Source organism: Chiloscyllium plagiosum, unplaced genomic scaffold, assembly GCF_037043375.1.
Source record: "Chiloscyllium plagiosum isolate Xiang-an unplaced genomic scaffold, Cpla_swu_hap1 HiC_scaffold_14, whole genome shotgun sequence".
NCBI lineage: Eukaryota > Metazoa > Chordata > Chondrichthyes > Orectolobiformes > Hemiscylliidae > Chiloscyllium > Chiloscyllium plagiosum.
Genome location: NW_028270152.1, coordinates 37,286,752 through 37,313,261, shown reverse-complemented (window position 1 = coordinate 37,313,261; position 26,510 = coordinate 37,286,752). Strand labels below are relative to the sequence as shown.

The window sequence follows — 26,510 nt, the reverse complement described above, 5'->3', positions numbered from 1 at the left end:
AAATAATCTAACTCTGACTTTTTAAAAATAATTTCTCAAGTGTACGTTACGTTATGTTTTAGTAACATTGTATAATTTGATTGTTCAATAATTAGGAATAATTGCACTGATATACCGGAGTTTCTTCGCATGCATTGGGAGCATGCACAGCAAGAGGTGGAGCCATCTTATTTCAAGTTAGCTTCTGAGAGCTGGTCGAGTCTCAGGCTAGGTGGAATTCTAAACTTCCTAGTCATCATTGTCAATGGCATCAATATCCTCTATGGTCAGGAACGGGAATGCCATCATGTTGGCCCAAAGCTCAAGTTAATAATCTTGGGTTAGAAGCCAGTCTCAGTAAAGGTGACCATGAAACTATCATTGATTGAAACTATCATAAAAACCCATCTGGTTCACTAATACCCTTTCGGGAAAGAAATCTGCATTCTCATGTAGTCTGGTATATATATGATTCCAGACCCTTAGCAATGTTGTGAACACTTAACTTCCCTCTGAAATAGCCCAGCATCCCATTCAGTTCAAGGGGAATTAGAAATAGGCAACAAATGCTGGCTTTGCTAGCAGTGCTTATATCTTATGAAATAATAAAGAAAATTGCCACGGTAGAGAGTGGTGGGTAGAATACCTTGAATTGCTTGAGTCCAGGTATTCTGTATTTATCCTATTCCAGGCAAACCTGGTCATTATTCATTCTGTTTAGAATATGCTCTGTTCTTCGTCCACATGTTTCTTCGAAACAGAAAAAGCATACAATTTCTCAGAGCTAATTGTAAGATTTTTGTGAATTTGTGCATCGTGAGAGCTGTCTGTGTCCAATGTAAATAGCCAATGTGAATGCAGACTTCTCACAGACATTGTGTCACTTTATCCATGGAGATGAGCATGATGCAAAAGCACATCATAGAGCACCACTGAGTTCTGGACTTGGTGCTGTCTCTGCATGCTATTTCATTGATCACATCTCTACACCTTGACCATGTGGATAGATCATGGTTAACCTGTGGTGTGATTCACATTGTTTAGTATCCATCTCTAATCAAAATCTGCCAATCTCAGTCTTGAAAATCTGAATTTATCCAATTTTCAGTACATTTTGGTGGAAGACATTCCAGGTTTTGAATACACTTCTATGCAAAAAAGTCTAATTTTATTTCCTAGTTCTAAAGATTGTGATTCCTTCTGATTTTTTTTCCCATTAGAGGAAATTGGTATTATCATGAGGTGTGCAAAAAAATAACAAATTGAAGAGCAAATCAACTTTTAACTTTTGTGAGGGTACACACATGGCAAATTTCTCATAGCAAATGAAGTGCTCCAACGTCGCAGCCTAATTTTCCTCCTTCAGTCTTAAAAGGTAATGCTAATGAATAGTAAGCATTCATTTTCCAAGTCTGCTCAATTTTGGAAAAGTTCTATCAGAGTGAAAACTATCACATATACTGTGCTGGTTTTCAAGAACAGAGGTAGCAATTAAGGAGCACTAATTAGCTTGATGTCTCTCCTGAGAACAATATTAGAATTGTTCATTGAGGAGATCATAGTTGAGCACTTCAGAAAATTCAAACCAATTGGGAAGAGTCAACACTGTTTTGTAAGAAGGAAATGATGTTCAATCAATTCATTGGAGTTCTTTGAAGCTGTAGATAATGGACAAGCCTGTTTATGTATTTGGATTTACAAAAAGCATTTGACGACATGCCTTATAAAAGGTTATAGCAAACTAGAATGGTTAGAAGATTGCAGAAAATGCAGAAACTGATCTTTTTTTGATTGGCAGAATGTGGCAAGTGGCAAGTGGGATCCTGTGGGTATCTATGCTGGGCTTCAATTTTTAACAATTTATATCAATGGACTAAGATGACTGGACTAAAAGCATGGAGCTAAGCTTGCAGTTAACCAAAAGATAGTCAGGAAAGTAGATTGTGAAGAGGACATAACAAGGATATAGACAGATATAATCAGGTCGGGTGAGTGGGCAGACATCTGGCAGATGTGTTATGCTGAGGGAGAATGTGAAATTGGTCACTTAAACAAGAAGAATAAAAAAGCAGTGTGTTATTTAAACAGACTATTACCTAAACAGAGAATGACTGCAGAATTCCAAGGTGCAAAGAGATTCAAAGTTTGTGAGAAGATTTGTAGTTCGGGTGCTCGTTGTTGTGGTTCTGTTCGCTGAGCTGGGAATTTGTGTTGCAGACGTTTCGTCCCCTGTCTAGGTGACATCCTCAGTGCTTGGGAGCCTCCTGTGAAGCGCTTCTGTGATGTTTCCTCCGGCATTTATAGCGGTTCGTCTCTGCCGCTTCCGGTTGTCAGTTCCAGTTGTCCGCTGCAGTGGTCGGTATATTGGGTCCCAATGTACCGGTCACTGCAGCGGACAGCTGGAACTGACAACCGGAAGCGGCAGAGACAAATCACTATAAATGCCGGAGGAAACATCACAGAAGCGCTTCACAGGAGGCTTCCAAGCACTGAGGATGTCACCTAGACAGGGGACGAAACGTCTGCAATACAAATTCCCAGCTCAGCGAACAGTGCATGAATAGTTGGTACATCAAGTAATTCAGGTTAATGCAATACTATGCTCTATCATGAGAGGAATTGAACATAAAAGTGAGGATTTTAATGCAACAGTTACACAGGGCATTGGTGAAACCACATCTTAAATACCTTTTACAGTTTTTGCCCCTTATTTAAGAAAGGATTTAGGTGTGTGGGAGTTCAAACAAGGTTTACTAGATTGATATGAGTGGATAAGCTTTGGACAGAATTGGAGTTGATTTCACTAGCAGTTAGAAGAGTGAAAAGTGACTCAATTGAAGTGTTTTAATCGTAAATGGTGGGCATGGAAATGATGTTGCTCTTTATGGTATGTCTAGAACTAGGGAGTAGTTAGGAATTGTCATTTTAGGAGAGAGGCAAGATCTTTATTTTGTCTCTGCAAGATGTTGGAATTAGGAGAAAGTGAGGACTACAGATGCTGGAGATCAGAGTCAAGAGTGTGGTTCTGGAAAAGCACAGCAGGTCAGGCAGCATCCAAGGAGCAGAAGAGTTGACATGTTGGGCAAGAGCCCTTAATCAGGACTTTGGAATTCTCAGTCTTAGAAGGTATAGAAACAGAGTCATTGAATATTTTTAAGGTTAGGCAGGTGAATGAAATACAAAGAGTATTGTGGAGTTTGAACAAACCATTTAGCCATGATCTTATTGAATGGTGGAGCAGGTTCCAGAGGTCTTTTAGTCAAATTCTGCTCCTTGTTCATGTGCAGTCCAGCAGCAGGCCCTTGCACAGTTATCTGATAGTGCTTTTTAGCAGTTGATATCTGATTTTTCACATTCAGCAATCCTATCTAATGCTGCTGATGTTGAAGTTATTTGATGGTTAGTGACTGAATGGTAATGGTACTTGTGTATTATTGGTCTGTATGTAATTGTACAGTGTCTCAGAGAGCTGGATATACAGAAGTCACTGATGGTACTTTGGTCAGGTTGCAGGTTGGTGGCCAGTGCTATTAATAACCAGTCATCTGATACTTTTTCTTTCTGCGGTGTTGTTACAGTGGCAAGATTAAGACCAGATGGAAGCTGATCTTAACCCACCAACACAGGAATGTAAATGGACAATGATTATTGCCTACATCATACAGCTCCTCTTGCTGTAAAGTTATGCAAAGACAACTTTTTTATATCTTTTAAAAGGCAGAATTCTCTGTCTTGGCATTACTCATTATCTCTTATGCCTGATTTAAATAAAGAGCCTTGTACATGAATATTTAAAAAATATATTCATTTATACATTGAAAATAAAGTTGGTGATACATCTTTCTGTATTCATGAGTTAAACCATAAAAATGGTTATGTCAAGCTCATGTCAAGTTTGCTCTCTAATGCCTGTCAGGAAAGGGAATCTGCCACTCCCACACAATCTGACCTACACATGACTCAAGCCAAGTCTATGTAGTTAACTATGCCCTTTGAAGTGGCTCAGCTAGCAACTCAATTTCAGGCTAACTAAAGATGGAGTAGTTTTGTGCCCACATCCCAAGAAAATACATTTTTGACAATGTTTCCAGTAAACCCATTAAGAAGCAATTTCCTTTTTGGTAAAATATTTGTTAACCACCTTCTGCTACATTTTGGAGCATGCAGCTATTTTGGAGGGAAGGATTATTAAATGTTTCGTACTTAGAATTGATGCATTTAGTTATAGAGCTAAAAGTTACAAATCTCAACTTCTCAGTAAAGTAAAGGTTTTGATAAAGTAGCTTTGTTTTGAAGTGGTACCATAAATACATTTCTAACACTTCTCGCAATATTAATGTGAGATTGATTATAAGTTTTGGATGTTTCAACATAATTAGTTGAATATATGGGTTGAAAATTTTCAGAAGTATGTTACTGTATCTCCTCAGGGAGTTAACTATAAAGGTTTTAATTGCTGTATTTAAGGTGCTTGGCCAAGATTATAAGTAACAATTTACCACATTCCTGAAGGTTTTTACAGAAAATATTTTAATTTAAAAGGTTTTAATTGTTGCAAACAAAAGCTAAGTTTTATATCTTTGAATGAGAACAAAAAGGGTTCAGTATGTCTCTTTCATTTCACTGACTGGTAGGATGGCATTTCACAGAAATATATTTTGGAAAATGTTTCAGGCACTTAAAAATGTTGAAAATACGTTTTGAAGTAGTTGCTACCACATTGCTGCTTTAATAAGTTCCGTGATCACAACTCTCAGACTCCAAAACATGTCAGCAGAGAGAAGGCATAGCTCATTTGCAGTTAGCAGTTAAAGCTGTGACATTGCAAGTTACCCTTTTGAAAACTCGGGCTTGCCAGTCCATTTGAAGATGCAGCTCATGAATTGTGACCATCTATAACCACAAAAGTTCCAGGAGTTGAGTAAAGTAGACAGGCCACAGCCAAGGGCAAATAGAGCATAACAACTTCCTAATAAGATTCCTGCCATTTGATTAGAAATCTGGGAGACCATGGCTCACTGTGTATGGGGTCACACATGCAACAGTGTTCACATCTTGGACTTCCTGTCTGCACTTGCTTATTTGCCCTAGGGCAGTGCCTGCTGTTGGAGAGAACCTAGGCTACTCCCAGATGGCAGACAGGCACACTATGTTATTAAAAGCCAAAAATTTTGAAACCTTGATGTTCTTGTAGACTCCTAATTAGTCCTTTGCATAAGGGTAAATGGCATGCCACGTTAATAAGAAAAAAAGTCTCAGCAAACTATTTATTACCAGGTCTCCTCATTTACTAATTTTCAAACTGCTGGCAGATTGAAGAATCAGAATAGCAATTTAGCATCTTTTTTTTCATTTAGCCATTATATTTGTTGCATTGTCATTGTGTTAAAACAGTTTAAAGAAAAAAAGCAAAGGAAATTTGATAATTCCTGATACACTTAAAGATGTTTTACTGATTAACTTTTTATGTGAAACTTTTATGAAAAGCAGTTTCAGATGACATGGGGTGCATTTTGATGGACTGCAGCTATACGAAAGCTGGACTGTTCACGTGCACATGGCCCAGCCTTGTTAAAATGCCAATTGCGTCAAGTCACGAAATTAAGCGTGTTTGCTCTCATTAGTCTGAGGAGTACAGACACAGTTTTAATGCTGTTTTAGGTATTTGCTGTGTAGGGTTCTGGAAGCAAACAGCAGATACTCTAGTTTCTTTTTAGATTGCTATCCTATTTGGTGTGAAGGAGGGACATTGAAGGGAAGTTTGTGGTTTCTTTCATGAATCCGATATTGTGGTGAGACAATATTTGGGACCACAAATTCCCAGAAGAACAAAATATAATTGAGAACTCTGCTCCTGTAAAAATAAATTTGGTTAATGGGATGACTATATTTTTTGTGTGTTAAATGATTGAATGTAATAAAAGCAAGATTTCTTTAAACACGTTTTGACTTCTGCTGGCCTTCAGCTTGTATTGTTCTCTAGGTTATTGTCCAGCCTTTAGCTAGCAATGGTTGAATTTACACAAATATTAAATGGCATTTGATATGCTTTGACAAATATGCATTAAGGGAATGTTAATTCTTTGGCTGACGCGCGGGATATTAAATCCAGGAACCTGAACTGAGCTGTGCAATAGTTCTGCTTTTAACATATTAAAGCCCTTGTTCCTTTTCTTCCATAACTGTTTCTTCTAGACTGAGGGAAAACAGAAAAGTAACAATGTCCTCTATACTGGCTTATACTTTCCTTTCAGCTAAAAGCTAACTTTGGCAGGGAATGATCCTCTTATGAAATACCAGGAATGCACTTACTTGCCATGGCACTCCCAGCAGAAGATGGGCCAAAAGAAAATTCCACTTCAATCTTGCAACATGGATATGCCTCCCTCAACCTAAATCTCTGATCAGTGCTACCCACTGCCAAATATTGGATTTACAGGACCACCTGAGTAGTTTGGTCTGCTTTCAAATCTATTCTTATAATTCCTTTCCCCCATACTCTTTACAAAATCACACAAGAATTTTTTTCTTCTTGTCCTTGCTCTTGCTGAGTATTTTTAAGATTGATGGTTATGTGTCACTTTGCCTTAATCTGCTTTATTAGAATTTTAGTGTCCTTAGCAACCAATGTCTGGATTTTTGACACAGTAGCATAGAGAGTTGAAAAATAGTAACAATGGTATTTTACAATTCTGAATGAATGAAGTGCTAGATGTTAAATGTGCTCACGCTGCGAGGGAGTACTTAAAGTAGCAGGATTAAGCAATTTCAACTAATAAGGACTTAGGAGGCCAAAAAAATAAAAACTTTCTTTGGCTCTGATTCTGCAAAGTGACCCAATTGGAACAGAAAATTATAAGTATGCTAATTATGGCAATTCCTAAGGCAAAAGTCTGGAATATTAATAGGTGATTCTGTTTTCTTCAAAAAATATTAAAAGAATACAGAAACATACCAAGTGGACCAGAAAGGTCCATTCGCAATGTCAACCCATGACCTTCTCCTTAGCATCCCCATTGCTTCTGCCCCCCCCCCCCCGCCACATCCAATCCAACCATAACATTTGTCAGAAGAACCAAGAAACCATGCAGACAGAATTTGTACTATTTGAATATTCAAATATATATTTACAATCGAAAAGGAAAACTGTTGTTCTTCTGGACATTTCTTAGTCAAAACCTTTACAAAGCAGATTCAATTGCCTTTGAAAGTTATGGTTCATGCTGGCATAAATACCATTGTTCATTGTGTGGGCATAACCAGAATAGACGTATTACTGGACAGTTTACCCAAGGTTTTGGATTAATGATTCCAAAACATAAGTTAAAATCCTTTGGCATTTGGAGAATTGAAATGTAGTTAATTAAATCAATTTGGACGGAAAATAATTAGATATGTAATGTTGACCTTCAAGCTACCACATTGATTGAAAACTCTTCAAGTTGGCAAATGTCCAATTAAGAAAGGAAATCTGCCTTGCTTATCTGGTCTAGACTGTATATGATTCTGTGGCTTGGCAAGCTACTACAGAAAAAAGTAAACAGAATGGATCACTTAGCATTGCCTTAGTCAATGGTCTGGACAAAAACACAGCTAATCCATTTAGTCCTGCAAATTTCTCTTCACTATTATCTGGGGACTTAGACCAGTCAAGTAACAGCCTCTCATAGTCATGTTTCAGCCAACTTCCCAGACTTGTCCATTCCTATTCCTGAATATATTTTGTCTTGCCAGCAGGACAAGAGGCAGTGACACAATGGTATATAGTCAGGAGGGAGTGATATTGGAAGTCCTCAACATTGATTCTGCTACCATGAAATCTCATGGACAAGGAATCCACCAAGTGCTCTCTTTCTGCTGATGAATCTGTACTCCACCAAATTAACACCACTTAGAAAAGCACCGAGGACAGTATATCCAAGTGGACATTTGGATATTTGTCACCAAGAGTGAGTTGGCAGCAACGCTTCCTAATGAGCTTTGAAGAACATGCGTGCCACAGTGGACTTGCAACAGGTTGTGAGAGAACCAAAGCAAGAGAAAAAAAATCTACTTGTTTTAATTCTCACCAATCTCCTCGCCACACATTCTGGAACAATATTGATGAGTGACCACCGTACAGTCCTTGTGTTGTGTGGCACTGTCACTGTGTTAAACGGGATAAGTTCAGAACACATTTCGCACCTCACAAATAAGCTTGTGGATCATGTGGGAATATGGTACTCCACCATAACCTGTAACCTTGGGGCTCACTGTACCATTGCCATCAAGCCTAAGGACCAACCATGGTTCCATAAGACATGTACAAGAGCATGCCAGAAGCAGCATCAAGTATAGCTCAAAATGAAGCACTACCCTGGTGCAACATAAGCTAATATACATTCCAGTAATGGAAACACCTTGCAATAATTGGAGCTCAGTTATCCCACAAAAAATGGATCAGATTAAAGCTTCACAATCCTACTACATCCAGTTTAAAATGATGGGTAATGAAAGAACGGTGGCTCAGTGGATAGCATTGCTGCCTCAAAGCGTCAGTGACCTAGGTTCAATTCCAGCCTTGGCAACTATCTGTGTGGAGTTTGCATGTTCTCTCCATGTCTGCATGGGTTTCCTCCTACAGTCCCAAAATGTGCAGGTTGGGTGGATTGGCCATGGTAAATTCAGGTTTACAGGGCGGGTAATAAGGGTTAGTCTGGGTGGGAAGATCAGTGAAGACTTGGTGGGCTGAATGGCCTGCCTCCACACTATAGGGATTCTATGAAAAACTAAGGGTAAGTAGATGCTCCATCCACAGTGATAGGGAGTACAGCATGTAATTACAAAAGATTAGACTGATATTTGCAGTTGCTTTGAGAGCTGCGTGGATAGTGCACCTAAACTGCACCTGATGACCAGACATTACAGAAGCCATTCTTAAACCAATCCAATTTACTGCATGTAATATCACAAAACAATTGAGTACCCAGAATACTGCAAAAGCTATACCCTGAGAACAATCTGGCTGCAGTGCTGAATATGTATATTCCAAAACTGGTCTAAATATGGGCAAAAGAGATGAACTCTGGAGATGAGGCAACATTGACAGTCATGGGGGTGTACAGCACAGAAACAGATCCTATGGTCCAACTGGTTTATGTCGACCAGATATTCTAACCTAATCCAGTCCCATTTGCCAGCACTTGGCCCACATCCCTCTAAACCCTTCCTATTCATATACCCATCCAGATGTCTTTTAAATGTACTAGCCTCCACCATTTCCTCTGGCAGCTCATTCCATACACACACCACCCTCTGTGTGAAAAAGTTGCCCCTTAGGTCCTTTTTAACTCTTGCCCCTCTTACCCTTGACATTGAGGCAGCATTTGACCTACCATTTGCATCAAGGAATCTGAGCAAAAACAAAGTTAATGGCACCCAGGAGTAGTACCTAAATGTATCTGGTTGTTGGGATTCAATCATGTCCCAGGACATCACTGCCAAAGTTCCTCAGAGCAGTAGGATATTTTCTAATCAACCTGTTCAGAGATGTTATGACACACCTGTGGTGCAGATGGGATTTGAACTCAGGCCTCCTTGCTAAGAAGTTCCTCAAAGTAGATATTTTCTGATCAACATGCTCACTGATGTTCATATACACCTCTGGCCCAGGGGTTTGAGTACTACTACTGCACCACAAGAAGTCTCAAAAGATTTCACCTTGGATGGTCTTGAACCACCAATATTCATTTAACAGCCAAATGCACTGAACAATTATGCCACAGAGACCGAGGCAAGTAGCTCAAAGTAGTATTCTAGATCCAAACGCTTCTGTTTATTAGTTCTCTTACTCCTATTGTAAGATCAGAAGTGGGAAAGTTAACTGACAACGCAAAATGTTGAGCACCATTTGTGACTCCTCAGATACTGAATTGCCTTCCAAATCTGCGATCTCCAGCATCTAACAGGATAGGTGCAGCCAATGGGAACTCCACTGCCAGGGGAAAAGGGTGTTCAGGTAGTCATGTGGTCACGGAGCTGATTCAGAGTGATTGGTTGAGTCACACTGACGGGGTTGACCAGGTATTAACCAAAACAACATCTCCACAGTACATATCTGGCTAAGATCTGCATTTCTGGCCCAAGTGTTACACCCTGAGCTCAGTGGTGGGCCCCAGACAGTATAAGTGTAAGTATCCCAGGCAATTTCAGTGCCTGTTTGCCTGTCAGGACTTCTCAAATACTTGACGCACATCTCCCAACTTATATCTGATCAGCAATAATCTAGAGACCAGAAGTTCTTGTTGCCATCTGATCAGATCAAGCTCTGAACAGTTCAGATATTCAAACCAGGATCATCTTGATGTATTTGGCTCAATACATCCAATATAGTGTATTTACCCATTAAATACTGAAGTAATCTCTACATTTTGTATTTTAATCTAGTTAGTTTTAATTCAGAAGTGAATTTGGCTCTGGCCACAGAACTAAAACCTTGAATATTATTTGAAGTTCAACCAACCAAGATCTGAAACCACTTAGTGCTACTGTGGTTTTCACCCAGGAGACATTTTAGGAATTTCCAGTATTTTCAGTGGGATGTGATTGACCACTTCCGAGTTGGAAAGGTCTAGTCACATGTTTGAGTTTGTTCAGAAGTCAAAATAAATGTGTGGTCATCCCACTGCAAATTCTGTGGCTATGGTCCCATTAATATTAGAGCCACATATTATCATCTGCTGCCAAGGTCCATGAGCAAATAAAACAAATCATTTGATATTAGTTTTAATAAATTGAGGACAATTATTATAAATTATAAAAATGAAAGGAATGTCAAAACCAATGTACAAATGTGTGTACATGCAACTTAGCCTTATTAGAGTGAATTTATCTAGAAAATAAAATGAATCGGACGGATGAGGATTGGCATGATAAGGTCGTGCAGAAAGTATTTAGTGCCATAATTTAGTAGAGTTCAAATATAGAGATCACGTAATGAATATGATGCAATACAGCATCATGCATTTGATTGGAACAATATTTCATTTAAATGGCCAATTAACAATTGGCTTGCCTTCCCTGTGGTATTTTTTATTTACTCACGGGATGTGTATGTTGCTTGTCCAGCCAGCGTTTATTGCCCATCCCTAATTGTCCTATAGGCACATGGCTGAGGGTCTAGAGTCCCTAAAGGACATGGTTTTTTAATGGCAGTCAACATGGTAATTAAGATAGCTTTATATTCCAGATTTTCGTTGAATTCAAATTTCACTATCTGTCATGGTGGGATTCCAATTCATGTGCCCAGAATATTAACCTGGAACTATGGATTACTAGACCAGTGACATTACCACCATGCCACTGCCTACCCTTTTAGAGAGTTAATAAAACAAGAAATGCATTTGAAGATCTGCATTAATTACAGATAACATTTTTCCATTACTGAAAGACATTGCTATTAATGCACAGTTTTCCGGCAACAATGATTTGAAAAAAAACAACAAAACATCAGAATTGATTAAGGCAATACTAACTAATATCAACATACATGTTTGTAGTGTACTTAGTTTTCTTGGGTTCAGGATCTCTGGTCTGTCCCATTAGCAAGCACTCATTCCTTGTGGCTCTAAATGTTCTTTTACTTCCCATATCAAAACCACTTGTACCAAGCCCACAGATCAAACATTTTTTAAAAATTGTTTTAACTTGCTAGCTATATTGTGCACATTCGTGACCTTTTCTGGAAAGTAGTAGAATAAACTTGACTAGTTCAGGATTCTGGTTATAAACTGCCAGACAGGTTGAATTGAATTTCCAGTCGTGGCAGACTTGATATCCCCCTCAGAAAATAAAGAAAAATGAAGTTACATCCATTGCACGAAAAACTGAATTGGATACAAAGGGGTTGAAATTTGTTTTGGGAGGTAGTACCAAGCAGATGATGTCAATTAAGCTGAATAGCAGGCAGAGAAGAAAGCGGATTGCCGATGCACTACACGTATGCTACCATGATGTTAAATATTTCCTTTATTTAATGATTCATTGCTTACTGCCCACAGAATCTCTTCGACTGTCTCTCTTTCACTGCTACCTTCAAAATGATTCCTTAATTTGAAGAAATGCTAAGAATTTTTTTAAATGACAAGGGCAAAGGAAATTTGGTTGTTTCTCTTGAACTCAAAAAGAGCCTCCAATCAAACCTTCATACTGATATGTGTATTTGAATTGACTAGCTTTATCCCTTCCTCATTTACCTAAACGGGCAGAACATCTGTTTTCAGAGTTTTGTATATCAAAACAAGCTGGTCCATTTTCTGTGATTGAATCTGGTTTCTAGCTTGGTGTACCATGACAGGAAGAAAGAAACTAATACCACAATGAGCCGTGAAACAAAATGCTTAATTTTTTTTCGCAATGCATTCTGAGCACAATAATTACAAGCAAAGATTCAACTATTATCTTGAGCAGTGCATTGGACATTGAATGAATGTCAATCTGGCAGAAGCAAAGGGCAGAATCTTGTAGGGGGCTGAACCACAGGGGCTATGGTGAGATTTGTGGCGGAATCAGTCAAGAAATCCACTGAAGCTGATCTTGACATCGGAGCATTTTGTTCCATCATGTTTTTGACAGTTGGTGTATCAAATTGCCGAGGGAATTAATACTTGCTCAATGCCTTGTTAAAGCCTCATTCATTTTCAGTTTCCTATCTTACCAAATTCACCAAACAAGCTAGACATTGGGAAAACTTGAGGTGAAAGTCTGAGTGAGTACCTGGTGAATTCAGCTCGTCACTTGTTGTGAAGGACCTTGGTGTTGGACATCGGGCATCATCATGGCACGCACCGTGGGCAATGGTCACACACTCCACATCCACAGACTTTGGCATCTGATACATGCTAGCCCCTATGTACCCTGAAGACAAATCTCTGCTCCACTTGGAGGACATTTCTGTACTTTAATGTTGCACCTTGGGGTTGCACTAGCAGCTATAATTGTAATGCTGCAGCAAGGACACTGCATACTCAGCAGCATGCATGAACAGGTCCAGGCTACATCTCTGGACTCTTCAAGTGCATCAAGGGTAGCCTCTGATGCCAGTTCAGGGCTTTAAAATGGTCAATTGCCCACTTTGGGCAGTAAGAATCAGGATGCTCTTCATGTAATGGGTGAGGAATTGAATGTCAGGCATCCCTCCAACTGTCTTAACTCTTTATGCTCTATTGTGGGCTGTTTTTCACCTGGAATGAGAGGGAGGGAGGTCTTAAGGGATTTGAAATTTGATGGGACAGCTGTAACTTTTAGTGCCGGTTATGAACGCTTGATTAGGCAACACAGAGGGATATGGTGCTAGTGGTGTCAGGAGTTGTGATGGGAGACACAAAGTGAGGGAAGAGCGTGGGCCTTGGTAGAGGTGGGTACAGTAGCGGAGTGTGTGAGAGATATCAGAGAAAAGATGATGGCATTTATGCAGACAGAGTGTACAGGGTCATTAACCTTCTCCTTGTAGTGCTGTGCATTCTTCCTGATGGCAAGGGCTACTTTAACCTGGGTGGCAACCTTGAACCTGGCTGGCATGGTCTGTGTCATGAGCCCCCTTCAGTTCCTGGGAGATAAGGACATCCCATCTCTGCACCACTGTCTAGCCTGACTTTCCGATCCCTACCAGCAAAACAGAGTGCCAATTTTCATCTGTCTGGTATGTCCAAGATAAATACCACTAACCGTGCAGGTCAGCTCCAGACATTTGTTTCTCTTGACTTGTAGGACATGGGCGTCACTGGCTGGGTAGCATTTATTGCCAATCCCTAGTGGCCCTTGAGAAGATGGTGGTGAGCTACCTTTGCAAACTGCTGCAGTCCATGTGCTGAAGATAGACCCACTGACGGTGCACATTTGGTTTCACAACAGACTTTTTAAAATGACCTGGGTATGGGGTTGCTGGCAAATTCCAGGATATCCGCTGGCACGTCTTTCTGAGAGCAGGGCATGGTAAGATGAAGCTGGAATTGGATATCGTAGTGGTGGTGTAGGTAGTTAAATGAGGCGTTTGGTAAGATATGGAAAGTAAACTAGGTATCATAATGGATATCCTTCCAAACAACTCAATGAATCTCAGACTTAGCCAAAAAAAAGGTAGGATTTAACCCAAAGTTCCAATTAGAATATCTGATCCTGCACCGGAATTGGATGAATAGTGAAATAATTTCGCAGGAAATAGCACATTTCCAAAATATTGCTTATTTGGGAAGGCAACAGCCTCATAAGATTTTATTGTTTCCTCCAGATGTCTGAGTGCTAATGATTGAGAAACTCAGCCGCAGATTCCTCAAGAACAAACCACGATAAGCAGACCAAACACAGCCAGAAACCCTAACCTCCTTACCATACATCAAAGAAGTTTCAGAAATGATAGCCAAACAACTTAAGACCCCTTGGAATCCCAGTAGCACACAAATCCACCAACACTCAAACAAAAACTAACAAACTTAAAAGACCCAGTACAACCCATGGACAAAACCAACGTCGTCTACAAAATTCCATGCAGGGACTGCCGCAAACACTACGTAGGACAAACAGGAAGAAAGTTAGCCACCAGGATACACGAACACCAGCTAGCCACAAAAAGACACGACCCTCTCTCCCTCATAGCCCTACACACGGATGAAACAAACCCACCATTTCGACTGGGACAACACATCTATCCTGGGACAGGCTATGCAAAGACATGCCAGAGAATTCCTAAAGGCCTGGCACTCCAACCACAACGCCATAAACAAGCACATAGATCTAGATACCATCTATCAACCCCTCATGAAACGAACAGGAAATGACATCACCACAAACCCCAGGAACCCCATCCAGGATAAACATATAAATAGAAAGCAGGAGACAACAGCTTTGCTTCACTTGGAGGTCGCCACTGATGATGTTACCTAGCCAGGTAATGAAACGTCTGGATATCAAACCTACAGCTCAGCGAGCAAACCTACACCCTAGAAACTAGTAGATAGAATGCAAAGGTTCAAGGTACTCCATAAACGTGAATCATAGAATCCTTACAGTGTGGAAGCAGGCCATTAGGCCCACCATGTCCACATCGACCCTCTGAAAGGTATCCCATCCAGCCCCACACCATCCCTGTATCCATTAATTTCCCATGACTAATCCACCCTATACATCCCTATGGACAACTTAGCATGGCCAATCCACCTGACCGGCACATCTTTGGACTGTGGGAAGAAGCCGGAGCACCTGGAGGAAACCCACACAGATACGGGGAGAATGTGCGAACTCCACGGAGACTATTGCCCAAGGCTGGAATTGAAAGCGGGCCGCCGACCCTGTGAGGCAGTAATGTTAGCCACCGTGTCGCCCTCTGGAATATTCCAGAGGAGGATGAGCTTCATGCTAAATTGTTATTCTCCTCAAAATTGCCATGTAGCAAGTTATTTTCCGCTTTTTATAGCAAGAGTGATTAAAAGCACAAATGTCTGAAGTTTGACAAGAAATATTGCAGAAATTATGTATAACTGATTATTTTAAAAGTATTGTTTTGTATTGGCAAGGAATTTGTTCTTTAAGTTATAGATCTAGCTAGAAAATGAACAAGCTTCTACGTCTTCTTCATTGGTTCAAATACACTCTTGTCTTCCATTACAAAACTTCTCCGCTCTTGTTACATCAGTTTGACAATTTTGTTTCATTATGCCTCTTGGAGTAATATTGAAAAAATAATTAATTAAGACAGATTTTCTTGTAGAATTAGAGCTAGATTAAAATTATACCAATTTCACAAAGACCTCTATATCAGTCTAGGCTAGAATAAAACACTGGGCCTGGAGGTGAAAGGACAGTGGATTTAACCTACTGTGTCATCATGTCCTCTAAGTAACACAGTTCTATAACAACGAGGTTTAACTGTACCATTGTACTATATTAGAATGTGATGAAAAACATATTGGCAGAAATTTTGTTATTCATGACTGCCAAAAGCATTAGATATAAATCCACATCAAAAACATAGGTTTTGGATATGCTTCCCAGTTTCAGAATGTTTCATTATTAAATTAAGTACCACAGGGCTAGCTTAAGGTGACACAAAGAATAGTAGTTAGAAGTTAAATCTTTGAATTACTACTTTCGCAGTAATCTAATCACATCAAGAAAAATAAGTAATTGAGAGAAAAACATTTTCCCTTTGATCACAGACGCAACAAATAAACCTCGAGGGAAGAAGGAATTGTATTGAGGCAGTATTTCTAAGATGACAAGTTATGATACGATCATTTAGTTCTGGAATTCATACAAGGAGAATGCCTGCTGGGACTTTTAGATAGAGACATCCTTAATACCAGAGGTCGGCTGGAAACTCCGTTTTGGACAATATAATAATACTATTCTGTTTTGTTAAGCTAATTTATCCTATCAATATTTAGTCTTTTGTTCAGGTACCATGTGTGTCTTATTAGAAATAGAGTAAGTTGTTTCTTCAAATGCTGTTACTGGATTTTTGGTATCTGCACACATGTTCAAAGCAACATTTGTTGGCCACATGTAACAGGGGAGGGGTTTTTGCTTCAGATTTGAGGTAATCACAAAACAGATACTTTATGGAACATGAAGTATGTGGTATTAAAAGTTTGCTTAAATGTGCCCAGTTTAAGCTAACTGTGTAAGTTGACATTTTGATAAATTATTTTGAATCATCATTTATTTTTATAACAAAAATGATAAGTATTTTTTAAAAGCAAGCATGATTTTTGTTTTTAATTATATTTGTCAGGAGATCCTTTAAACATTTAGCTGCATTGTTCATCGTAAACTATCCACTTGATATTTGAATACAATTTATTACTTAATGTATAATGTGAGAATTGGAAAAATGGGTAATATGACATAAGAACATTGTAATGCCAAAGTTGAACCAAAGAAAAATAGAGACTCAAATTGCAATAATAAGTGTCCCATTTCTCTGTATTATGTACTTTTAAAAGTTTACATTCTGGAGAGGAGTAGTTCAACTTGAATGCAAGACCTTTTATCTCTGCAGGGACACAGAACTTTCAGTGTGGAGAAATATTAAAACAAAATTTGATAAAACAGACTCATTAAAACCTAGCAAATTGGCTAGAGAAATTGTTCGCTAACGAGGTCATAAAAATTAAATAGTCACAAGTATTTCTGGCCTGGGCAATTCAGATGGGTTATTGAGGTCACTAATCATTTGTTTCCTCCATTTAATGAAGGTTAAAATGTTCAATAAAGCCATGTGTTGAAGAGAGAGTTTTCATTAGTGCCCTTTTAATTCTTTTGTTTTGCAGATACCTTTGATATGTCATGCTGGTCTATAACATTTATTGGCAGGTTTTCTTTTTAAATTGACCCTTTCTCCTGCATTGGATTCAAAGTAAATTTTGTAAGAATGAAACCTGAATGTGCAATAAATGAAAAGTTCTTGACCAAGACTGAATTTCAACACAGATGTAAAGTCATTTTTTTGTTAATACTGTATACATTTCTCAGAAAAGTGGGGTGATGTTTAGGCAGTGTGGTAGCAGTTCCTTTAAAAACACAGAAGCACAGCTGAGATTGCATTTCCTTTTGGAAATGTCACATTAGAATCTCTATATATTAATTCCAATCCCTGCTGAGTTATTTATGTTTTGTCATTCTTACCCAGATGGCAATTTCAAACCAAATAGTGATATAGGAGTTTAGTGATATAGTTTAATGACCTCACCAGTACTCTTATCCTCCTCAAACATTTTGCTCATGTTAATTATTAAAAACAGAATTGACTTGGGGTTACATCTTGAAAGTCTACTGTGTTGAGAACATTATTCCATTTTGATTTAACATTTCATTTGTTGGATTCATTCATTAATTGCTGGACTCTTGATTATAGTTTTATTTTCTCTCTGTTAGAATATAGCCCATTTTGTATGCTACTATCTTTGTTTGCATTACATTGCCCATTGTCTATGGCAAAAAAAAAAGTGCTGGTGTGAATCAAATAATCATAGGCAGCCAGCCCTGAATAGATGATGAATCTGATACCAGATTGCCACGGAATCCAACTGACTCTGAAAGTCTTTTAAAATTGCAGCTGGGATCCAATTGTGGGATCCTGCCCCCTTCAAGGCACCAACAAGTTTGTGCTACTGCCACTCACAATTTCACACCCTACATTCCCAACATTACCAGTACAATTATGGGGTTAGATATAGAGTCACAGAGATATACAGCATGGAAACAGACCATTCGCTCCAACCTGTCCATGCCAACTAGATATTCTCCATTGATCAAGTCCTATTTGGCAGTACTTAGCCCCTAACCCTCTTAAACCCTTCCTATTCACAGGTTTCCCAACCCCCACGTAGGCAATTTTTGTGAGGTTCGGCCAGCTTCTTGAGGACCCGTAGTTCAACTCTGAGGAGTTGAGAGCTATAGTCCAGATTCAGAACCTTTTGAAACCTATGTTTTTAAAAGCATGCCATGCACTCCCAGATCTTCCAAGTGACTGACCCAAGACTCGAGTTTGAAAATAACTGCTTCTCTTACACAATTAAAGAAGTCTCAATCTTCTTCTTCACACAAATTTGCCATTCATACAAAAACAAAATACTGTGGATGCTAGAAATGTGAAATAAGAGCAAACCTGGAAGAACACACCAAGTTAGGCAGTATCTCAGGAGCAGAACAGACCATCCACCTGAAATATTAAAGCTACTTCTCTCCAAAGATGCTGCATAGGTTGGATGGGTATTTTATTCAAGTTTCATTTTCTTCTAACTCACCATTAATTATTTCAATAATATGTTGTGAGTGCTTGGCTGATCTCCGTGACTTGCTGTGGACCAGCTTGCTGTGTACATGGTTCAAATGAAGTAGCTTGTATTGATTGACATCTTTGAAGTTATAATGTATTCTCTGTTCTGCATTGTGCATGGTTAATTTGATAGGATTAAGAGATATGAAGTGTTGTAAAGCTTCTATATTCAATTGGTCATCTAAGTAACCGGAAAGGTATTTCTATTTTATGGTGTGACCCTTGCGGTTTTGAGACGAGAGCAATAGTGCACTCTTTCAGTTTCTGTCATAATGCGGTTGATATGAATTTTGTTTTGCCAACATTTAAGTACTGGCTGAGTTTATTGTACACGAGCAGACAAACAAGAAGCAGGAGTAGGCCAACTGGCCCTTCACTCCTGCTCTAGCATTCAATAACATCACAGCTGATTTGATTATTGCATATTCCCACCTATCCATATTACCTTTCACTCCATTACTTATCAACAATCTATTTGCCTTTGCCTTAAAAATACTCATGGTGTAGAGGTGCCAGTGTTGGACTGGGATGGACACAGTTAAAAATCACACAACACAGGTTATAGTCGACAGGTTTATTTGAAAGTACTAGGTTTCAGAGTGCTGCTGCTTTATTAGATGGTTTTAGAGCAGGATCATAAGATTCCGAATTCTGCAACACATTCTAAAAGATGAAAGACTTAACAGCAGTCTAGATTTGTCCCGTATATCGAATCAGTTGCGTAACACTGTGATCTTTTGCTTCAAATTCTGTATCTTATGATCCTGTTCCACAGTTACCTGATGGAGAGGTGCTCTGAAACCTAGTACTTCCAAACAAACCTGTTAGACTATAACCTGGCGTTGTGTGATTTTTAACTTTAAAAGTACTTGAAGGTGCTTCCACTGCTTTTTGAGAAGGGAAATTCCAAAGACTGAACACCCTCTGTGGGGGGGTGGAGTCTTCATTTCTACCTTAAATGGTGGCCCCCTTATTTTTAAACATTACATGTTTCATTCAAATCAACTCTTGCTTTTCTACATGCAAGCCTAACCTGTCTTAAACTTCCTCAAAAGACAACCCCATCATTCAAGGGATCACTCGAGTCCAATGTACTTTTTCAGAACTGCATCCAAAGTATTTGCATCTATCCTTAAAGAAGGATACTAATACATACATAGTACTCCTGAAAATGTCTCACTAACGCTGTATATAACTGAAGCATAATATCCCTACTTTTCTGATTATTTGCTGTATTTGCACCTTAATCTTTTATGATTCATGCACAAGAACATCCAGATCCCTCGATATCTCATAATTTTGCCATCTTTCTCCATTTAGATAACATGTTTAAATAAAACAAAGAACTGGAGATGTTGGAAATTTGAATCAAAACCCGTCTTGAAGAATCTCTGAACTCAAAATGTTAACTCTGCTTTCTCTCTACAGACGCTGCCAGACCTGCTGAGTTTCTCTAGTCATTTCTGTATTAGACAACATGCTTCTTTTATTCTCGCTGCCAAAATAGACGTGTTTATATTTTACTATGTTGTATTTATTTTGCCAGATTTTGCAAATTTAGCTACATCCATACATATTTACATAAATTATAAAATGTTGAGGTCTGAGCACATATCCCTGTGGCACAACATTTATTTTTCTTGCCACCCACTTGCAGATTGAGCCTTTTTATGTCTACTCTGTTTCCTGTTAGGCAACTTCCTATCATACCAATATGTTACCCCTTTCACTTCCTGTAATAATTTTTGATGTGACACTTCATCAAAAAACATTTGGAAATTTAAGTACATTACGTCAACCAGTTTCCCTTTATTGACACACATGTTGCTTTCTCAAGGAACTCCAATAATTTAGTTAAATATGATTTCTATTTCAGAAAACAATGTTCATTCTGCCGGATTACCTTGAATTTTTCAGTGTCATGCTATAATATTCTTAATGATAGCTTCGAACGTTTTCCCTATCATAGATGATAAACTAACTGACCTGTCATCTCCTGTTTTCTGTCTCCCTTCCTTTTCAAATAAAGAAGACACAGCTGCTATGTTCCAGCCTAAATGAACCTTTCTCAAATCTAGGGAATTTTGAAAAAATGAAACCAACTCGCTAGTCACATCTTCTAAGACTTTAGGATGAAGTACTTGTCAGCCATCAGCTCTGACAATTTGCTTGGTACTACTTCCATAGTGATTGTAATTTTCTTGAGTGCTTCTCAGACTTTCATTTTCTGATTAACAGCTATTTCTGTGATGTTACCAAATGATTTGTTGTGAAGACCAATGCAAAATACTTATTCAATTCAATTGTCATATCCTTAATTTCCCTTATTAATTCCTCTGATTACTTTCAATAGGACTAATGATTACTTTGTTAACTTTTTTGAGTATCTATAGCCACTTTTCCTATCCATTTTGTATTTCTAGCTGACTTTCTCGTACATTCTACTTTGTTTCTCCATTGATTGTTTAGTCATTCTTTGCTGCTTTTTAAAAATATTCTGTCAAATCTTTTGACCTGCCACCCCTTTGCACAATTATATGCTTTTTTCTTTAAGTCTGATACAATTTTTAACATTTTTTAGTTATCCAAGGATGGAAGATACACTCTTTGGAATGTTTCTTTCTCACTAGAATTTAACTATTCTTGTAATCTGAAATAAACCTTTAAATTTCTGCCACTGTATCTCGATTGGCCTATACAATAATCATATTTGTCAGCTCATTTTAGCTCTGCTTTCATGCTCTATAATTTTCCTTATTTAAGTTTAAAATACTAATCTGGCATCCACTCTTCTCTTCCTCAAACTGATTATAATATTCATGCATATTGTATTTACCGCTACCATAGATGCCTAGATTTTCCGCCATATACAAATCACTAGACAGATGTGTAATAGAATGCTCTCCATTTGCCTAAATAAATACAGTTTTGACCTACTTACTTAAGGAGGGCTGCATGTACATTGGCAGCAGTTCAGAGAAGAGCACTAGTTTGATTCCTAGAGTGAAAAGATTGTCTTGTAGGGAAACATTGAGTAGGCTGGGCCCATACTTAATGGAGTTTAGAAGGGCAAGATCTTATGGAAAAAAGTAACTTTTTTCAGAGAATTTGACAAGTTTGATATTAGGGAGGAAATGCCCATCTTCATGGAGGAATCTAGAACCAGGCGCACGATTTCAGAACAAGGAAATTCCCATTTAAGACAGATGAGAAGAAATTTCTTCCTTGATGGTCATTACTCTTAAGAATTCCCTTGACAGGGATCAATGAAGACTGGGAGATTCAACATATCCAAGACTGAATTAGACTGATTTTTGATTTTGAAGGGTTTCAAAGATTAGAACAGCATAGGCAAGAAAGTGGAGTTAAGGCCACATTCTCACTAAATTGTGGAGCAGATGTCAGGGCCCAATGACCTATTTCTACTCCTTATATTCTTATCCATAATTTGGAAAATTTTGACTTTAAAAAATTAGCATACCTTGACTTGTCATTTCTGACCCTCCACGATTAAAACCTTGTGCTTGATGTTTTTAATGACTTTCCTAAGATGTGCACAATTTTGAGTGATTAGTGTGTTTGTATCCAAGATTCCTTTGTTCCTCTACTCTACCTAGCCTTACACCATGCAAGTAATAAGTGACCTCTCTATTCTTTCTATTTAAAGTAGGGTACCTTGCATTTAACTTGCTCAATTCCATCTGCCAATTATTTGCTCATTCTGCAAGTTTATTAATGTTCTGCTGTAATTTGGAGTGGGATATACATCACGTTTTGGGATATTTATTATAAAAGAAATACATTGACACAGTAATGTTATTTTCTCCTTACATTTCAACCTTAAAGCAAGTGGCGGTGACATTGATAATTAGCACTATAATATATAATGGTCAACTTGTTCTGAATAGTAATTTGCATGCAAGATCTAAATTATGTCTTGTTTTTACTAGTTAACCGAGGAGTTGGAGAGAGGCGAAAAGGAAAATGTGGCACTACAGGAGTACACTGACAATTTGCTTCAACGAATCTCAGACCTATGCCCTGATGTCCTGGAGCAAGTCATCAAAATGCTGGAAGAAGCAGCCTGATGTAGCAGAAAGTGAGGCAGTATTTGAATTGTATTAGTTCCTTACGAAGTGAGTCGAAAGGAATACGCCATTCAGCATTTACACCACTAAACGCTGCACCATTCTTTCTAAGCCAATTTTCAGCCAACAATGCTTGTGTATACCTTAAAAGTATTTGGGATATCATTCCAAAAATATTAGCATTCTCAGTCACTATCAAGCAAGATGGAAATAATTTGTCCTCTGAAAAGCCTATGTAATGATTAGGTGGATGTTCAGCTTGCCTTGACTACCTTATTGAGATTCCTGTTGCTTGCAATTTTTATATCCAGCTTCACCTTTTAACCCATTGTTGTCAGGTTCTGCAGGCTCAGCAGCTATGATGGGTTCAGGGAATTCCACGGTTAATCTTTCCTTACCCTCTTGTACACCTTTGTCCAGATGTGTAGAAAAGTGACAAGAGCTTCTTAATCTTAACATTTTAGTGGATACTCATTAAATATAAAACTTGGGTTTTGTGTGATGAAAAGTTCAGTTTTAAAAGTGAAAGAATGATCAAACAGTTGACAAGGATTATCCTTCTGAACAAAGAAACCTGTGCCTCTCAAAATGTACTGTACGTCTGAATATGTTCATTAGATGATCAATTTAAAAGAGGCATTGTTAAAATGGGAAAGTATTTAAAATTCTGGAACAGACCTACTAGCTTGGGATTGCTATATGTGTATAGCACTTGTCAGCAAGATGGAAAAAGCAGATTTGTTGTGCAATTCTTTCTTGCTGATATAGCAAAGCTCGCTGATGTTAATGGTTGTCCTTTATGCCATTATTAAAGATTCCAGAAGAAATTTAATAGCATCTTGCAGCTGATTTCTAAGTATGGTAACTTGTGCATTTGTATAATTTCAAGTTCTTAATGCATAATCATACTCAATGCAGAGGAACTTTACTGCTTTGAGTGGAAATGCAATAGAAAGCTTTTTACTGCTTAAGTGAAACCAAACCTCAGAGCTTTCTTCAGTAAAGGGGGCAAAGTTCTTTGGAATATGTTCAGCACATCTGGCATATTTTGCACTCCTGGAGAACACAGGCAACAAGAAGTAGTGTGTAACATTGTTGTCACATTGGGGTTGTGATCCTTTGAGTGCCCTAACAAGCAGTTCTCTATGTTCTATAGTACAACTGAATACTTGAAGTAGGAAATTCTTACCACAAGGACCTAATGTTAAATAAATATCATAGTAAAAGCATAAAAGCAATGATGTTTAGCTGTTAGATCATTTATATGTAATGTGCCAATTTGGAACAGTTATTGTATTGGGGGAATTATGTTGTTCCCAGATTATAGGAGAAACAATCTTAAACATGAACTTCAAATCAGGGCGTCAAAACAAGACTTTTTGGGCAAAGGAAAACTGTTCCACCAAATGAAAAAAAACATTTCTCGTTACGTTTTACAGGATTTCAAGATTTTTCTTTTGATACTTTGGCATAGAACTCTGATTAAAATAAACACTGTGACAAACTGACAGTAATGTTTTATTTATGCGCCATTGTTAGACATCTCGCTTTGAGTGTTAAAAATTATTACCATTAATATAAATTTTCTTTTCTCTTGGCTTGTTTTCAAATAATTAACTTGACTGGTGTTCTGATTGTTATTATGCTTGTACTATATACTGTGTCAATTTCTGTACAGTAATTTTTGTATTTGAGATTTGTGTATCAAAAAGCACGCAATTTCAGTTTGACTTTCATTTGAAAGTGATTAACGATTTACTATCTAAATAGTGTTTACAAGCAGATCATAAAAATGTTGACACAATGCTTATCTGCAATGTAATTGTGTAGAATGGTGTTTGAATGTGATGTGCTGGAATATGTAGATCAGTAATCCCCCAGGTAGCCCCTTTTAAATGTTCTGTCAGATTTTAGTAACACCTCTAGTCCTATTATTTTCAAGTTTGTGGCATGTCATGGGTTCTGCTGTTGATATGTAGTAAAGATGTTGACATGGTACCAAAAGGAATCCTTGAGTATGGTTATCCACCATGGGCATGATTTAAAACTGTTACTGTACATCATTTTCAAGTGGACATTTAGAGGTATATAAAGTATAAAACATTGTTATCAATGTGCAAGAAATATTTAGTGTTGCCCAGCTTGTTTATATATTCATTAAATAAAAGTTTCTTTCTGATATTACTGTTGCTGTTTAATAAAGATTTTTTTGTGGACCACTGCATTTTTAGTTTATTTTAACAATAAATCCAAAACGAACATATCAAAACAAAAATACAATAGTTTTCACCAGCTTCTCTGCTTAACTGGTTTCCCTTCTTTCATATACTACTCATTGTTCATATAATGATCTTTACTCAAGAATGCCTTCTCCACATTGGGCAATGATATAACTATGATATGGCAGCAAATCAAGCTGGGTGAGCTGGAAGACGTCAACTTTTCCCTTCTCAAAGCTATAACTTAGATTTCATTTAGCACTCCAACGCCTTGGCCAGCAAACTGCAAACTGTCAAAAGCTCACCAAATCAGGCAACTGGATTTGAGTTGCAAGTAACACTAGGTCCTGATCTTGTAAAATTGCTGGAAGTCAATTGCTTGAGTGGCCTGCTTCCAACAACATGTTTTATGCTGCATATAGGGAAATGATTAACTTTTACATATTTATTATGAGACTTGGGGGGAAAAAAATTAGAGTGGAAAATGAGATCACATTTCTCCAGTTATAGGATTTAGCTATGGTTTTTTTTTCTTTGTAGGAATGATATTGATTTTTATAAACATCAAAAAAAATGAAAATTTTTATTTTGTTTGGTATTGATTTCATTTTGCGTGTCCCAGGTGTTGAATTTGTATGTAAAATATGTCCATAATCTATTTTCTATGACATCTTATTTTTGGCTGCAATTCTGCAAGGTCTTTATAGATCTGAAATATAAATAAAAAGGTTTGTAAAGAATTCACGTAGAACTAAATAAATACTGGCTATTAAAAATCAAAAGGTGTCTGAATGAAAGTATGACAAAGTAACAGTTATATATTACAGGATCATAGAATCTATAAAACAATGAGGAGAAATATTCTTCATATGATGAATATTTGAGAGCTGCATATGCAACCTAATAATGTAGTTACGCAAAAATAACATAACGGAGAAATATTAATTAACATAGTTTTGCAAATATCTTATTCAGACTGACTGTGTGGAGTTTGCACATTCTCCCTGTGTCTGCGTGGGTTTCCTCCGGGTGCTCCGATTTCCTCCCACAGTCCAAAAATGTGCAGGTCAGGTGAATTGGCCATGCTAAATTGCCCGTAGTGTTAGGTGCAGGGGTAAATGTGGGGGAATGGGTCTGGGTGGGTTGCGCTTTGGCGAGTCGGTGTGGACTTGTTGGGCCGAAGGGCCTGTTTCCACACTGTAAGTAATCTAATCTAATCAGAAAAGTTTTTTTAAATCAACAATTATTTATTTATGGATTGTTACTAGATTATCTTTACATATGCATAATGGGTGAATGTTAAAAACGGTCAGTGTTATTTACTCATGATCTTTATAGCCTTGATGTGCAAAATGATTAAATGTTCTGTCAGATTTTAGTAACACTTCTAGTCCGAGGTATTAAAGTATATTG

At 37.9% G+C, this 26,510-nt stretch overlaps 1 protein-coding gene across 7 annotated transcripts in view; it reads left to right on the top strand.

Annotated features, from left to right (window-relative positions):
• erc2 (ELKS/RAB6-interacting/CAST family member 2) overlaps window positions 1–25,059 on the top strand; it is an 846,554-nt gene extending 821,495 nt beyond the window's left edge. For all 7 annotated transcript variants that reach the window (XM_087994311.1, XM_087994312.1, XM_087994315.1 and 4 more), the window contains one exon: window positions 22,741–25,059. In XM_087994311.1, coding sequence (XP_087850437.1) covers window positions 22,741–22,878 — 138 coding nt within the window. In that variant the 3' untranslated portion in view covers window positions 22,879–25,059. The remainder of the gene's footprint in view (window positions 1–22,740) is intronic.
• The last annotated feature ends 1,451 nt before the right edge of the window (window positions 25,060–26,510 follow it).